The 15764-nt window shown below is 48.1% G+C and overlaps 1 protein-coding gene across 1 annotated transcript; it reads right to left on the minus strand.

The window, feature by feature from the left end:
* Positions 1-1929: 1929 nt before the first annotated feature.
* Positions 1930-14770, minus strand: EDEM1 (ER degradation enhancing alpha-mannosidase like protein 1). The gene is made up of 12 exons (XM_050313099.1): positions 14400-14770; positions 13633-13705; positions 12188-12291; positions 11207-11378; positions 9905-10088; positions 9258-9432; positions 8606-8726; positions 7994-8164; positions 7311-7384; positions 6516-6612; positions 5645-5830; positions 1930-4734 (listed from the first exon to the last, which is right to left on the minus strand). Exons 1-12 carry the CDS (start codon positions 14768-14770, stop codon positions 4645-4647), a joined length of 1818 nt encoding a protein of 605 aa, XP_050169056.1. The 3' UTR covers positions 1930-4644.
* Between the last annotated feature and the right edge of the window lie 994 nt (positions 14771-15764).

The raw sequence follows: 15764 nt of genomic DNA on the forward strand, positions 1-15764 counted from the left end.
TCCCAGCTCTCCCAGTTCACCCAGTCACCACAGCAGCTCCGACACCCAGTGCCATGGGGAGTGTTCCCACCTGAGACTTGTGCAGGAGGCTGGAGCATCTCCACCAGCTACAGGCTGGGACATCCAGGTGCCTTTTCCCCCTTCTCAGCACTACCTAAATAAAAAAATAAAACTTTCCAGAACTTCACAGTGTGACTGTTTTAGAACCAGCCCTGCCACCTCCTCCTGGAAAATGGGAGCAACCGTCCCTGGGATGCCAAGTTGTGCTGGTGGGGCTGGAGCAGCTCCCCCAAGCCGTCCTCTTCCACAGCCATGCCAGATGTAAGGCAACACAAATCACATTCTCCTGGGGGGGAAAAAAGATATTTTCCAGCAAAATTGCTCCAATCCAATGGTTTTATCATCAGTGTGAGTGAAGAGGGGACAAAGGGGGACAAATGAGGCAGAAGGGATAAAAAGCAGCTCCCAGAGAACACTTGTTGATCTCTTTTACCTGTGTAAATGATACAAGCGGTGATCAGTGACACAAAATTTCTCTCTAAAGAGCAGCTTTGAGCAAGGATGAAGGCAAATATCTCTAGGAATTAGAGAGATGATTTTTCCATGCTGGCAGGAGCACAGCTTTGCCTTCCCCGCTCCTGCAGTGACACTTCGCAGCTCCCCCAGGGAGTTATAAAAAACTGCGTTTCCCAGCACTCCACCTTCCAGATGCTGCGCTTTTCCTGCTGCTGTGCCATCGCCAGAGCTCCAAACCGTGGCACAAGAGTGGTCTCTGGTGGAAGGACATTGGCTCTACAGCAGGGAGCCCAGCTCGGAGCCCTCTGCCCGCACAAGGCTTTTCTGCTGCAGCCCCAGGCCAGCCCCACGCACTGGACCCTAAAAAGGGAGTTTCCACGAGCACTTCTGGACTTTAAATATTTTATCACATACGATCTTCCTACACTCAGAGCTCACAGAAAACCAAAAATGGAAGAGGGGCTTGGAGATAATTTCTTTAAATGTGGAGAAACTGTGATGAAAGCGCTCAGTCCCACTTCAGAGCTGGAACACACCGACCAACCCTCTGAGAGCAGATAGGGAAGCAAGAAAAGATAAGGAATAACAGTAAATGGTAGCAGAGGGCAGTGACACCACTGTAAATGTGCAACCACACTGAAAACATGAGAGCTGGGGTTCTTCCCCCAAAGTCAGGGCATCAGCCCATTTGTACTTCAGAACTGGCACTTGGAAGTCTGAATGCAGCAAAAGTAGCATGAGATGGGCAAAAATCTCACCTTCCAAAAACCCAGAGGAACTTTAAAAACACTGCAAAAATCCGACCACCAACGCTCAACAGACCTGTCCTTGGAACTTGGAGTTTGATCAGGACAGACACAGCAAAAGCCCTGTCAGCCTCAGGAACCTTTGAACCAGGACTACAATCCAAGAAACAACACAAGAGATAAAGTCAATTAATCAGAGATCAAATCCAGGAGGGAAAAAGAGCCGAAGAAAAGCAGTAAAGTGATGGTCAGTCAGCTGGTTTCCATGTTCCTGTTTGCAAGCACAATGAGCTGTGTTCCAGGGTATTTATCCAGGTATTTATCATGGAAAGAGCCCAGCAAGGTTCTCAGAATTCCCACCTGCAGCAGGTTCTTCCTGGACTGACTGGCCAAAGCAGTACCAAGAACCACAGGCAGGTCAGTGCCTACTCACTCAGGTACCAGCAGCCTGATGCTCGCACAGTTCATTGCATCCCACATCACTCCCTGCCCTCAGCTGCCACTCAAACCCTCATGGAGAGAAGGTGGAAGGGGGCAGGGGTAGAAGAAGGAGGCCTGTTGGAGTCACCAGATGAAAATCCAGCACACAGAAGGTGCAGGGAAATCCCCTGCAAGCACCATGATGGCCTTACAAGAACTACCCTATAAAGACAAACACACATGAAAGTGGTCAAACACACTATTTTTTTTTAATGCAGATTTGTAATATCTAAGCCAAGTTTTGAAAATTCAGGACATTTCATGAAAGCATATTTGGTCCTCTCAAAAATCTCCTGTCCTCCATTAAATACTTCATGGATAAACAACAATTAAGCATACATGGCACTTTTAATTAGGAAAACTTGATATTGCACATGAAATACCACGAAATACAAAAGCCTGTTTCAGCAAGTCATTCCAGCAGGGTTATCAATTTCGTTTTGATATCATTGACTTACACAAAAGTTTTCATTTTAGTGCATAACATGTGCCCTAGTACAGAGTAAAAATGGATCCAAGTGTTTTTAAAACAAAGAGGAAGAAAAGGTGGCTCCTGAAGGAACACAGAGTCTTTTACCACGTAGGCAGCACCGGCCTCCTGAGGATAAAGACCATTCCTGTGGAAAGATGCCTGTCACATCACCTGGCAACACGGATTCCAAAGCAATTCCCAATGGGAAGCTGGTCATTTTTGGCTGAAAGGCTGCAACACCTGCCTGTGCTGCTCCCACTCCACAGCCTTTCACTCTTTCTGGCAACCACAAGGGAAAACACGATGGCAGAGCAGCTGAGCAACTTCATCATGGTCGTGGAATTGTCTGAGGAAAACCCTGGAACAGATTCTGTGCATAATAACTCTGGGCTGGACCCCTCCCCTGGGTCCCTCAGAAGGCACAAAACACAGAGGTGATGGGAAGGTGTAACACAGACACTCAGAGCTGCACTGGGAGTCAGGGACAAACCAAGACCTGAAAAAGCCACCACCACACCTAGGGCATGTCCATCCTGGCATCTGCTCCTCCATGATTTCAGCTGTGCTGGGCTTCCACACCACCACACACTTCTCATTCCAGAGCTGGACTGGAAATCCTGGCCCAGGAAAGGATTTCAGAGCCCAGACATCTCTGCCTCCTGCCTCCCTGGGCAGGCAGAAATCCTTCCCTCCCTTTATCCATCCTCTGCACTTCCTTACCCCTGCACAGAGCCGAGCACACAGTGAGCTCTGGGCAGGAACCAACCCCGAGCCTCTCCCAACACCTCTCTGCATCACAACACCTTCAATGCATGTTTTCCTCTGGAACAGGCAACTAAGACATTCCACTGATATGTTTGCAAAGCCAGTTCTCCAGGAGCTGGAATTGCCAGCTGCTCAAACATCACGACAACCCATTCTATTGCAATGTTTTGGGAAATCTTAACATGTTCCCCTCTCCACCCCTCCAACTCTTCACCCCTTAAAACAACACAATAAGACTAAGAAGACTTGATTATTCATTTTTTTTGCCTGAATGCAAGATTCAACTCTCATGGAATAGAAGATCCCACAACAAAGTCCCTGAGATATGTCTGTATATTAAAAGATTCCAACAATAACCTCTCCAGCACAAACTTCATATTTATTAGAAATGTTTTGAATTGCAACACATGGTTTGTGAAAACCAATGCTGTTGTAAGAAGGTGAAAATACAGACCAAGTTTGTTCTTGTATTTAAGCTTCAATTTAAAAAATAATTAACCCCCAAGTAACATTCTACTACTTCAACTGTAGTCAAAAGTTAAAAACATGTAAGCAACAGGCAACCACTGGAAAAAAAACCTGTTATGTTTAGAACAAGGTGTTTTGGCTTCAGTTCTCTGTCATCCCTCAATCCCTTACCTGTTTTCTTCCTGAAAGTTCATAGACTATATTTTTCCAGTATCTTAAAAAAAAAAAAAAAAAAAGGGAAATCATCTCTTTTTAAGTGGCTTTGGGCTCCACTGTATTTTGCAACTAGCTCATTAGAAATACTGTATCCATCTTCCTGAGGAAGCTCAGTTTCCCCTGCTAGTGAAGAAAACTTAAGGCACTAACACATGAATGCTGTCAGGAATGTGAAATAGTTTGTTCTCCATGCACTCTTATAGCAGCTCTTAGCAGCAGTCTCCTGAAAAGGCACTAAAACATGGCAAACAAGGAAACTTTGGGAACTTCTGCTCAGCTGAGTGCTCAGCTGCTTGAAAAGCTGAGTGGCTCTGCAATTTCCCCCTTCCCTCCCCCCATTCCCTACAAAAAGGCACCTGGGTTTGTTTTCTCGCTGGTTTCTATAGCTACAGGCTCCTGCAACACTGCAAGTTCTACCCAGCTGTGTGAGGGATATCAGACTATACCAAGAGCTTTATACACCACGAGTTATCTTTGCAAGACTAAATGGAGCATTTTCGTTTCAGCAAAACCCAGTGGGTTCCTACCTGAGTAGCACTTAAGGTTGTGTACTGCTAGTCAGAAGAGTTCTATAATTCAACTTGGTGTAAGAAATTGCACTTTCCCATTCCTTCCCCAACCCCGAGATCACTTCAAATTAAATAGCAGACCCTTCTCTAGAGGGACATTTGTAATACAGCTACAGAGAGGTAGCTAAGTGGCACGTGCCAATTTGCTTTCTTTTTCTTTTAAAACATATTCAGCCTTCATTTGCAACAACATTTTTCATAGGAAGTCTTAAAACAAGAGATCTCTGTTCAGGTGGCGTGTGAGGTTACCACAGTTCAGGAGCTGAACTCCATCTCCCCTCATGTCTAGAGCTGACAACAAGCACAGGGGAGACCCAGGGGACTCGGTGGGTGCAGTGAGTAGCTGAAGAGGGAGGAAAGTCTGCAGATCAATCCCACACTCCTCCTGATGAAAGTTTGTCTGGAGAGCCCCTCAGATGAGTCCCACCATCTGATCGATCTGTCTCATGTAGTTGCTCTTCAGTGGCAGCAGGTATCTCCTCTCGTCAGGAACTCTGTTACACTGTTAACAAAACCAGAGCATTCTTAAGAACTCAAACCCAAAACCAGGTAACCCTATCCCCTCTGCAATCCTTTCAGCAGGTTTCCTCCCAGGACAGAAAACTGTAGCTCTTTTTGGCCCAACTTCCCCTCACTCTTCTCAAAGTTCCATAGCAAACCCCATAAATGAGCAGCAAGTGTCTCCTCAGTGCAGGCTGCAGCTTCCAAACACAGCACAGCTTGTTGTTCAACTGAGACCTCCTTCACTATGACAACTGTGAATGTTTAAAATAATGCTCTTTTTCTGGAGGACGGGGGGGAGGAGGAAAGGAACTATCCTAGAACCTCCTGGCAGGGATATAAAACATTGTTCTGAAACCTGGGCTAGTGGAAGGTGTCCCTGCCCATGGCAGGGGGTTGGACTGGATGATCTTTACGGTCCCTTCCATCCCAAACCATTCTACAATTAAAACCAGATCTATTTTGGCTGCTGACTGGCACTGGGGCCATAGCTCTGTGCTCAACTGAGGCCTGGCAAAGAAAGTTCACCTTTACAGGCCTCAAAACCACTCTGAGGAAATAAAAACTTTGTTTAAATGACCTTCTGCTTTTCTCCCCGACAGCAACAGTGGAAAATTTTAAGGGCAAAGAAAAGGGGAAGGGAAAAATAATTGGAAATAAATTAACAAAGAAGAAAAAACTGCTGCAAAATATTCCAAAGGGAACGGGTTTCACCTTCAATATAATCACACACATGATCCCAACCCATTCACTCAGCTGCTGAAAGTGCCTTTCACAAGGGAGCTTCTTAGATATTTCACATTTATAAAGGAAACACTGCAGAGCTCTACGGCAACACTTCCAAATGGCTCTTTTTCTACTGCCTCAGCCTTCCCCAGCCCCCCAAGAGGAGCAGCCTGTGCATTCCTTACGTTGGAGCTGAAGTTGGCTGCCTTTAACTCAGCGGGTTTGGCTTTCTCGGCGCTGTCCTCTGCCCCAGGGAGGATGTCTTCCCACAGGGAGTTCCGGAAGCGTTCATCCACAGACACAATGTGCCCCTCAGTAGTAAACATGAACTTATTTCCAGATTTATGCACTGGATTCTCTTCATCAAACAACTAAACAAGAGATGGGAGAGACAGGTATAGTATGCGTGCAACATTCTTCATGTCCCAGTTAAAAACGCACACAAAACCAGGTTTTATTGCTAAATAATGCTAGGGCAAGTGGAAATAAATAGCCTCAATGCAAGGGATTGATTTTAGCAGTTAAAATAAAAGGGGAGCAGAAGAAAAACTTCTCACACAACTGAAACTGCCCTTATCTTTCTAAGCTGCTCTGTGCAGGCAGTTCTAGGCTGGCATCCTGCTCAGTCACAGACTTATTTGGTTTTCTGCACTAAAGGAGATTCAGAACAGCTCAGGCAATGTCAGCCCAAATGCCTCCTCCTGTGACTGCCAAAGCCCAGTGGGGAGAACTCAGAGGCTGCTGTGAGGCAGGACAGCTACAAGCAGCCATTTAGCTCAGAGCTGAGCAGCACCTTCCTCCACTTTGCTCCCTCTTCCCAGCTTCCTCCCACAACACCTGTAGCTTCTCCAGGTTCAGGACACCACACGTGGGCAGCTGCCAACCCTCAGAGACTGGGGTGAGATCAAAGCTAGAGGAGCACACTGATACCCCCCAAGAACTAACCCCTCCCTTCCCCAGAGCCCAGCAGTTCCTAATTAATAACCAATAAGCTCCTGCCACCTCTCTCTGCTGTGGTGGTGAACAGCACCCTGGAAATGAAGAACATACACATACCAGGTACAAATATTTACAGGTTTCACTGAGGAAAAAGCTCTCCATTCGATCTTCCTTTGTCTTCTCTACCACGTGGTGTAACGTGGCATAGCCACACCTGCAAGATTTAACATCAGTCTGGGTTTAGTTCCCATCTGTTCTGGTCTCCAAGTGCTCCCCAGACATTGCTTTACTTCAGACCATTCCAGCTGTCAGGGGTGAAGTTCAAATGAAGCAAGTCTCTTGCACCCCCTGATTGTTGGTTCTGGTGTTCTGATGGGTCTGTAATCATGTGAACCCCACTTAACTGCAAGGTTTTAGCAGTCCAATGGTTAGCACACATTTGTCTACAAAGTGAGTAAATTAATAATAATGTATAAAAAAATCCCTGTCTTCCCTCTGAGTCTAAGCTCAGAAATGGAAGCTGATATGCAACAAGCATGTACCTTAGAGGTCATCTGTCCAGTTTAGCTAAACACCATGGGCCCACTAGGTTAGAAATGTTCTTGAAGGATCCATGGGAAAAATCCCAACTACTATTTTCACCAATTTTTAGCAACTGGTTATCAATAATGCATTTTCAAAGGCACTAATAAAATTCTGAATGTATAAAGTTGCCACTGGACCATAATTGCACTTTCAGATGGGAAAGAAATAGTTGCCCAATAAATAAATCATCACTTGTGGCTTTCATGGAGGGTTGGGTTTTCTAGTTTACCTACATGTGGCAGACTGGATTCTATATAATATTTGTATAATAAAATGTATATATATATATATAGCAGTGAGAGAAGACAAAGAACATTGAAGACTGACTTTGCTTTTGTATATTTTTCCAAACTCTGCAGAATATCCATTCCCACATGAAGGTAAAATGGGTTCTTTGTGGCCTAAATAAGGAAGATAGACAAGAGTTAGAGTCAGCAGTTTTGAAATCTTGTAAAAATAACACTTACAACAAAGGCCTCATGGTACCAGAGTCTCGTGTATCACTGCAAACTTATCTTTACAGGAACATGACTTGGATTAGTCTGTGCAAGCTTCTCACATTTGCTCTAGTGCAAATCCTAGTAAAACCTGTAGTAAATCCAAACTCTTTGATAACTTTCTGGTAGCCAGACAGTTATTTTAGTTCACTGTATCTTCTGCCAGCTGGAGACCGTGCCTGGACAGTATTGCAAGGAACACTGTTACATTTACTTCCGCAATTTTGATTAAGAAGTCACAAGCCTCTGCCTCGTAAAACTCTGCCAGCAGCTTTTTGAAGAGGTTGTTTGGTCTCATTTTTGCCTGTCTTATGAAAAAGGCTGTTTTTGAGGCAAACAGCTCAGCAACGACATTGCACAACAACCTGGTGCCTGAACAGAGACCTCCCCATAACAGGCAGATCCAGAGGCACCACCTTTCATCTGGCCGGAGGTTAAGGGTGGAAAAAGCGACTTTCTGAACAAAACCATTTTTGCCAAAACATGATTTGCCACGTCAGAGGAGTGAAATACCTGATACAGAAGGTATGTGGATTCCACCAGCTCTGGCCTCAGAGGGTAGAAGGGAACATCGGGTGCCTGCAGTTGCCAGTTGTACCTTTCTGGGAGAGCTCCGTAACGCTTCCAGATGGCATAATAAAAAGCATGGAGACAAATAGCATCTTCCACGTCTCCTATCAACACCTGGGCACAGCAACAGCCAGAAACACGCCTGTTAAAGCTGCAAGCCAGCAAACTGCTCTCTGCTCTGTATGAGAACCTGGCATAGAATAAAATACTCCCCTCTTAAGAGACAAAAAAAACCCCAACCCCAAAAAAAAGCACTAATGTATTCATTCCGTTGCAGTAAAAGCTTTAGCAGAGCTCAGCCTCACAGCACAGAATACAAATGCTGAGGGTAAATGAGAGAAGTGTAAAGTACCTCAAATCTCCGCAGAGAACAGGCCAGGCCTGCCCACATTGTTATGCTAATGCAGAGGCTGAACTGAGACTTATCAGAGCAGCCAGATGCAAACCCACGGGTGGAAGCTCAGCTCAGAGCTGCTCCAACTCATCCCCAGCCCGGGACCAGAACCAGCCTTTCTGACATCCCTCTGCCTGGTGTTGAGCAGAATGGAGGCTTACCTGCAGTCCAGGGAAAAAGGCCTGCAGAGAGTCAATCCAGGTGTTCATGAGCTGGCCCGTGTACATGTTCACGTTCACGTACAGGGGAGGGTCACCCTCACCTTCATTGCAGGCCTCTCGACTGCCAAGAACAGCAAGGACATGTAAATATTCCCTGTTCTAGAAGAACACAATGCATGTTCCACTTCACAGCTCTGCCACCAGCCACAGATGTACAGTGCTGGGCTCAAAGTAATTTTGAAATGAACCAAAACATCAGTCATGCCCTCAGAAAAATTAATAAATTCACGTATGCATATCAAATCCTAAAGTTCTGTCTGAAGAAGCTCTATTAGAAAGAGCCAAACCAGCCAGTTTAACACATCTCCTTTGCAGTGCCACAGCCTTCTCTCAGCCTAACATTTAAAAACTGGGACAGGAACCAGTTTAACTTCCCTGCACCCACAATGCTGCACAGATCAGCTGAGAAAGGAGTAAAAAGAGCATTAAAATTTATTTCCACAGTGACTACCGTGGAAATAAGGTTTTCTTTTTTAAAGAAAAAAAGAGAACACAGATTTTCTAGGGCACGACACAAAGCATTATATCCAGTCTCTCATCTTGCTGGAGTATTCAGTGCTTAAGGAACAGAAGCTCAGATGAAACAACATACCCTCTTCTTAAGTGGTTCTGGATGTTCCTGTAAGCATCATTGAACATCTCCAAGTCTTCCTTTTCTCCAAAGAGGATGTAGGACTTCAGCAGGTACTCATAGAACGAATCCGACCCTGCTCCCAATCCACTTTGCTTCCCAACCCAATGGCCAGTTTGGATATTCACAACATTTCCTTTCAGAACAGACAAAAACTTTAGTCTGCAGCTGCCCAGTACATCAGAGAAAGATCATCATGAGTCAAGACTTGGAAATATTACATGTTGAGAAAGTCTCGAGGAGGAAGGATCAAAGGTTAGAATCAAATAAAGTGTTAGAGTGGATTCAACCAAGGAACATCCACAAGTGCAGTTGTTTTAGGTACTTTTAGTCATCTGCCAATCTAAATTATATTAATGGGGATACAAATCGGGACCTTCAGTTTCATTACAAATTTATCTTTTGAAAACCTGTGCCCTAAGGAATCATTTAGAGACCGTTTTTCTCACAAAGTGCCATTTGATCAACACAAATACACAAGGAGAACGTGACAGAACAGCTACAGAGGAAGCAGATGGACGAGAGTTTATGATATATAAGAAACCTGCAGCCTGATGGCATGAGGCTGAGGCAGGTTAAACACGGAGCCAGTCAATACCAGGGATTACCTAACAGTCCAGTGTTATTGCTCCTCAGGCTCCAGAGGGCCTTGACAGCTCTCCTGGCCACCCATTCAAACGTGGAGTCACCAAGCAGCCTGCTGAGGATCCCAAACTCCACCAGCAAGGAACCAGCTCCTGCTGTGCACGTTTCGTTGTGGCTGTCTGCAGGAACCCCCTTCTTCAGGTTCACCTGTGGGCAGGTACAGAGTGCTGAAGGGAGAAGGCTGGGCCTCCTGCAGCTGTGCTCACATCTGCACTCCCAGATTTATTAGAAAGCCTTTGGACTAATTTCTGCATAATACATAGCATGCAATGTGTGCAGAGACAGGAAGACAACATAATGGTGCTTGTTCAAAAAGGCTTCCTGTAGAATTCCTGAAATCCATCTTCCCACTTTATAACATCATGCTCAAAACGGGAAATCCTAATCTTCCTATCCTTATACTTGTTAACCCTTCTAGATTTCAGTCCACTTTTTCATCCTTTCCACTTTATACTGAGGTTTTTCAAGGGTGGTGCAAGCACTGCTCCCCCTCAGCTCATGCTCCTGAAACCAAGGGCTTCCTCAGTGAAGGCTCCTCCACTTCCCCACGGAACACAACGTTGAGGGGAAGTTACACCACCCTCAACTGCCTTACCAGACACTTTGAACAGAAGTGGAAATTCACATTTCTACAGCCTGACAGGTGTGCAGGAAAAGCAGTACTGCTGTCCCCAGAAATTAAAAGCAGCCAGGCAAGAGTTAATTAAAGTTTTACAGTTTAGAGTTGTTCCAGTAGAACTGACATCCCTCTCCTTGCCAACTGCCTCTGCTTAAAACAGGAGGATGCAGCATCCAAGAATACCACAGTGCTGAGTATTCACTGAGCAATATTCAATAAAATTACAAATTCCAAGGCCCATTTATGAGTTTTATTTTAACACAATTGTAGCAAGTCACCAATAAAGTCACTTTTCCTCGGCTCTTTGTCTTCACAGTGTTTCTTTTTAATTTTCTTACTGACAGTATTGTTTGTTGCTGTGTGACACGGGGAATGCTCCAGCCAAACAGCACAGAAACAAATGATTCCTGACCCAGAGCGAACAAAGAGTGAAAAGTCAGCCTAAAGAAAACATTTCCTACACACAGGGAGTAACTTAAGCTTTGCCAATGTCACCAACACTTAGGGCAGTTTCCTCTCATCACTTTCAGGTAACTCTGAGCAGGTTCAATACCCCAAGTGCACAAGAAGGAGCACAAATTGAAGCTGCAGGACAGGTGACTCGCTCCTGGGGGCTGACTTGCCCAGGCTGGGTGTGCTCACTTACCCGAGGGTACGGGATCCCAGTTTTGGTGTTCTCGAAGGCCGGGAGCAGCCTCACAGCGAGGTCATGAGCCAAGTGCAACAGCTCATTGTCGTAATCCTTGATGGTCATATCACCAAAGGGCTGCTTGCTGTCTGTAATTATGATATGTGCAGACAGCAGGCTTCCCAAAACCCTATGGGAAAAGGAAAATGCAGGTTTCTTAGTCTGATCTGAACCTCGTTGTTCAGCTAAACCCTTACTGGTGTCATGTTAAATAGAATTACTACTTTGTGTACTTTACAGGCACTACAGAAAGTTATCTGGTTTCTCACACACACACACTAGTGAAAATGTGCAGATTCATGCTGCTTGTCAGCCATACTATCCCAAAACCTGGTCCTGCAGGTCCTGCAAAATTTACCTAACCCAGCAATTCCTTGTAGCAATATTCCAATGTATTTAGGAGTGAAGACCTCCCTGGCCCTGCAAATGGCAGGAAGGTTGCTATATAGAGTGAGTATTCAGAAAAAGAAATCCTAGCAGAAATAAAAACTGTTTAAGACACTCAGAAAACGAAACCATTTAAAATCAGACGGCATCTAAGCCCATTTCCAAGGCAGACGGGCCTGTTTCTCATGTAAAATGAAAGTGAAAGTGAGAAGTCCATAAAAGGGAACAAAATCAGGGGAAAACCATGGCAGGGCTGTTTGTTGTGTACAGATCTGAGTCTCTGCTGCAAGAGCAACAAGAAAAAAGCAGAGTCTGCAGGCCAAGCGCAGGTGGACAACCACTGTCTCACTGCTTCAGGTCACACTGACTCAGGAGAATTAATTATGGAAGGATGGAATATTTTCTTAGAAGGTTAAGAAACAACTTACTGGATGAATAATTAAGGAATAAAGTCCACCAAAGACATCCTTATCACTGATTTTACTTTGAATTACACACACCAAGTCTTTAACCTTGTAACTGTTCTAAAAACTGAAACTTAGCACAATGTACCTGATTGTTGCCTCGAAAACTTGGACTGTTGAGTCTTTATCAAATGAAACTGTGTCAATCACCAACTTCACTGCCTTCTGGAATTCTGAGGAGTTTCCCATTACCTTTAACAGAAAAACAAAGCTGTTTTGTCTAATTGTTGCTTCAGAAGAGGGTTGAGGAATAGAAAAGAGCAAGTTCACACCTCAGACCAACAGTCAAATTTAGCACATGAGTGTTCAAACTCCTTGAACTATCAATTCAAGGCTCAAGTTCAGCTGAATGCAACTTGCAGAACAATGAAGTCTGATTTGACGTTTATTTGATCAAAGTTGAGTCCAACCTTTCAGGCTTCTGACCCAGCACTGCACATCCAGGAGCTCCCCCCTGCCAGTTTTCTACAGCAATGCATTTCCATTGCATCCAGAGACACAAATTCAGCCTGAGCTGCAAGGAAGCAGGAATGTGGAAGGCAAGCACAGGTTCCTGCTTGGGTAAGTTGATGAAGAGGCTGGGTGTACAGGGACCAAAAGCATGTGCCAGCTCTCCCCATTACCCACACCCAGCAGGAAAGCATCATGTGTTTGATCTGAGCAGATGAGGAGCAAAACAGGCTTCTCCCACGCAGAAGTGGGGCACTGTGGCAGTCAAATATTCCCTCTTCTGCTTTCAGTTCTGCTCAGCACTGCCACGTTCGAGCAGCTGAGAGCTCTGAGAGCTCCTCAGCACTGCTGCCATCCCAAAGTAGCAATGGGCAGGGTTTAATAACTCAAAGCACCAGAGCAGAGACACACAGACCACGTGGATCCAGCTCATCAGTGAGCCCTGACACTCCAGAAGGCCCAAAACCTACCCTGGCTGCAAAAATGAGATTAATGAAACCTAACGGGGTCTTCAAAACATGTATAAGGAGTTCAAGGAGGGGGCTCTTCCTCATGACACTACACCACTGGTACTACTGACACAAAACTGAGTTTTTTTCACATTATTTTCTAACTTTACCAGGAATGCAGACGAGAAGCAGCTTTACAGGTTTTTCCCCTCCTTCCTTTCACTGCTCTTCACACAGATCTGTGTGTCAGTCAGGCCCTCTCTGCCAAGTAAAACAACCAGAGCTTTTCCAGTCACCTTGAACAAGATAAACTCTCCTCCTGACCGATCTCTCAGCAACTCACACCTGACCCAGTTCAAATCCATCCTTCCTGAGCACCAGAGTGATGGCAGTATCCCCAGAGAGATCTCACCTGAGCCTTGAGGAAGAGCTCCAAAATTTCCTCTGTCTCTTCTGGAAATCTCTGCTGGCCCATCTCCAGCTACTCTTTATTATCCCCGTGTGACACTGCTGGCTCACGATCCAGCTGTTTGCTGCCACACACCCAGCACCCCCTGGCCAAGCCCTGGGGAGCACCCAGAGCCTGGGGAGGTGCCAGGGGTGCCCAGGCAGTGCCCCCAGCCCAAGGACTCACCGCCAGCGTGTCCAGCGCGTCGATCAGCGTCAGCGAGTAGTTCCCCAGCACATCGTTGATGTTGAGGTTGGAGCTGGAAGAGCAGAATCACAGGATCACTGGGGTTGGAAGGGACCTGCAGAGATCACCCAGCCAAACCCCTCCCAAGGCAGGGCCACCTGGAGCAGGTGACACGGGAACGTGTCCAGGTGGGTTTGGGACGTCCCCAGTGAAGGAGACTCCACACCCTCCCTGGGCAGCTGTTCCAGCACTGGGACACCCTCCATGGACAGAACTTCATTCCAGTACCTGAGGGGAGCCTAGGAAAGACGTGGATCGACTTTTTACGAGAGCCTGGAGTGCCAGGACAAAGGGAAATGGCTCCACACTGACAGAGCACAGGCTCAGACTAGATATTAGCAGGAAGTTCCTGGCTGGGAGGGTGGGGGGGGCCCAGGCACAGGATCCCAGGGAAGCTGTGGCTGTCCCATCCCTTGGAGTGTCCAAGGCCAGGTTGGACCTGGGCTGGTGGAAGGTGTCCCTGCCCATGGCAGGGGGTGGCACTGGATGGACTTTAAGGTCCTTTCCAGCCCAAACCGCTCCGTGATTCCCGCTGCGATGGAACTTCCCGTGTTCCCGTTAAACGCCCGGCACCGCCCCGACAGCCCTCGGGGCATTCCTATGGATACGCGGGTATCCCAGCCCCGTCCCCCCGGAGCCGTTCCTATGGATACGCGGCTATCCCAGCCCCGTGCCCCACTCCCTGCCCAGCCCCGTCCGTCACTCACGGGTCTCCGCGGTCGGGCCCGCGGCCGCGGCAGTGCAGCGGGTCGAGCTCGTCCCGCGGGAAGGCGTGCTCCATGTAGCTGTCGTAGCCGAACACGAACATGCCGCGGGCCGCGTCCCGCAGGCGCGCCCGCAGCTGCGGGGGGAAGGCGCGGCTGTAGCGCCGCTCGTACTCATCGCCCCGCGCCGGCCCCCACAGCGGCGCCCCGCGGGCCGCGGGCAGGGCGGGCGCTGCGGGGCCGGGCCCGGGCCCGGGGCAGGGCGGGCGGGGGTGCAGGCCCAGCCCGCGGGCCAGCGCGGGCAGCAGCGCCAGCAGCGCCTGCAGCCCGAGCCGCGCCAGCAGCAGCCCCAGCACCACCGACCGCCATCGCATGGCCGCCCGCGCATGGCGCAACGGCGCCAACCGCGCCCGCCGCGGCCCCTTTAAGGGCGGAAGGGAAACGCAGGGCGGTGGGGGCCGCGAGGCCCGCCCACGTCGCACCGCTATTGGTGGAACCGGTACGGAGGTGAGGGGAGCCGCCAGCGATTGGGCGAGAGGCGCGTCAATCAAGGGCGGGGCCCGGCGCGGTTAAAGGGGCGGGGCGGGCGCGGGGCTGTCGTGGCACGGCCAGGGGCGGCGGCTCCGCCCGGGAGCGAGGGCAGGGCGGGGGCACGGCGGGGACAGAGCCGGCACGGCGGGGGCATGGGACCCGCACGGCTGCCTCAGACAAGCGTCCGCACACGAGCACAGCGTCCCAGGCCCCAGTCCTGCCCCGGGGTCACCCCAGCCCCGCGGAGCGGCAGGCGGGCCGGACGCGATGGCCCCGGCGCTGTCCCGGCCGGGCTGGGGCGCAGGGCCCGGTGCTGGGCACGGCTGAGGCGCCTGCAGGGCTGGGCCCCTCGGACGGGCCGCGCTCTGAGGGGCTGCGGTGTGTCCCGGGAAGGGCACGGAGCACCACCGATGAAGCTGCTCTTTCAGCTCCTTTCCTCAGTCTGTGGAATTCATGGATCTTTCAAATGTTACTCACACCAAGGGGATCCATTACTGACACTAAAAAATGAGGGAAATTCCTCATCGTTGCAAATTATCCACACCCCACGTTAATACACACAAGCAACTTACCGGTTTGCTCCACTCAGACTCTTGTGAAAACCAAGCTTATCTTTAAGTTTCACACACCACAACTTTTATCTTTCTCTACTCACGTATTTGCTTTGTTTGTTAAATAATACAGTTTAGGAACTTCAGCCCCGTGGTTGAAGTCTTTTCAGAGAGAAATACAAATGAGACCAAGAAATGCTTCCAGCACCTAAAGCAAAAATAATCCAAAATGGGAATTTCACAGACTGACCTCTCAAAGTTGCCCCCACAGAGCACGAGGCTTATG

This window comes from Myiozetetes cayanensis, unplaced genomic scaffold (assembly GCF_022539395.1).
Source record: "Myiozetetes cayanensis isolate MyiCay16 unplaced genomic scaffold, myiCay2020 scf18, whole genome shotgun sequence".
NCBI lineage: Eukaryota > Metazoa > Chordata > Aves > Passeriformes > Tyrannidae > Myiozetetes > Myiozetetes cayanensis.

Excerpts from the sequence above, each read along its gene's own strand:
- EDEM1 (XM_050313099.1), bottom strand. The coding sequence starts at position 14,770 with ATGCGATGGCGGTCGGTGGTGCTGGGGCTGCTGCTGGCGCGGCTCGGG. Across the intron at positions 10,089-11,206 it reads CTGGGATCCCGTACCCTCGG|GTGAACCTGAAGAAGGGGGT; the intron begins GTAAGTGAGCAC and ends ACCTGCCCACAG. Across the intron at positions 4,735-5,644 it reads CAGCCAACTTCAGCTCCAAC|TGTAACAGAGTTCCTGACGA; the intron begins GTAAGGAATGCA and ends TTTTGTTAACAG.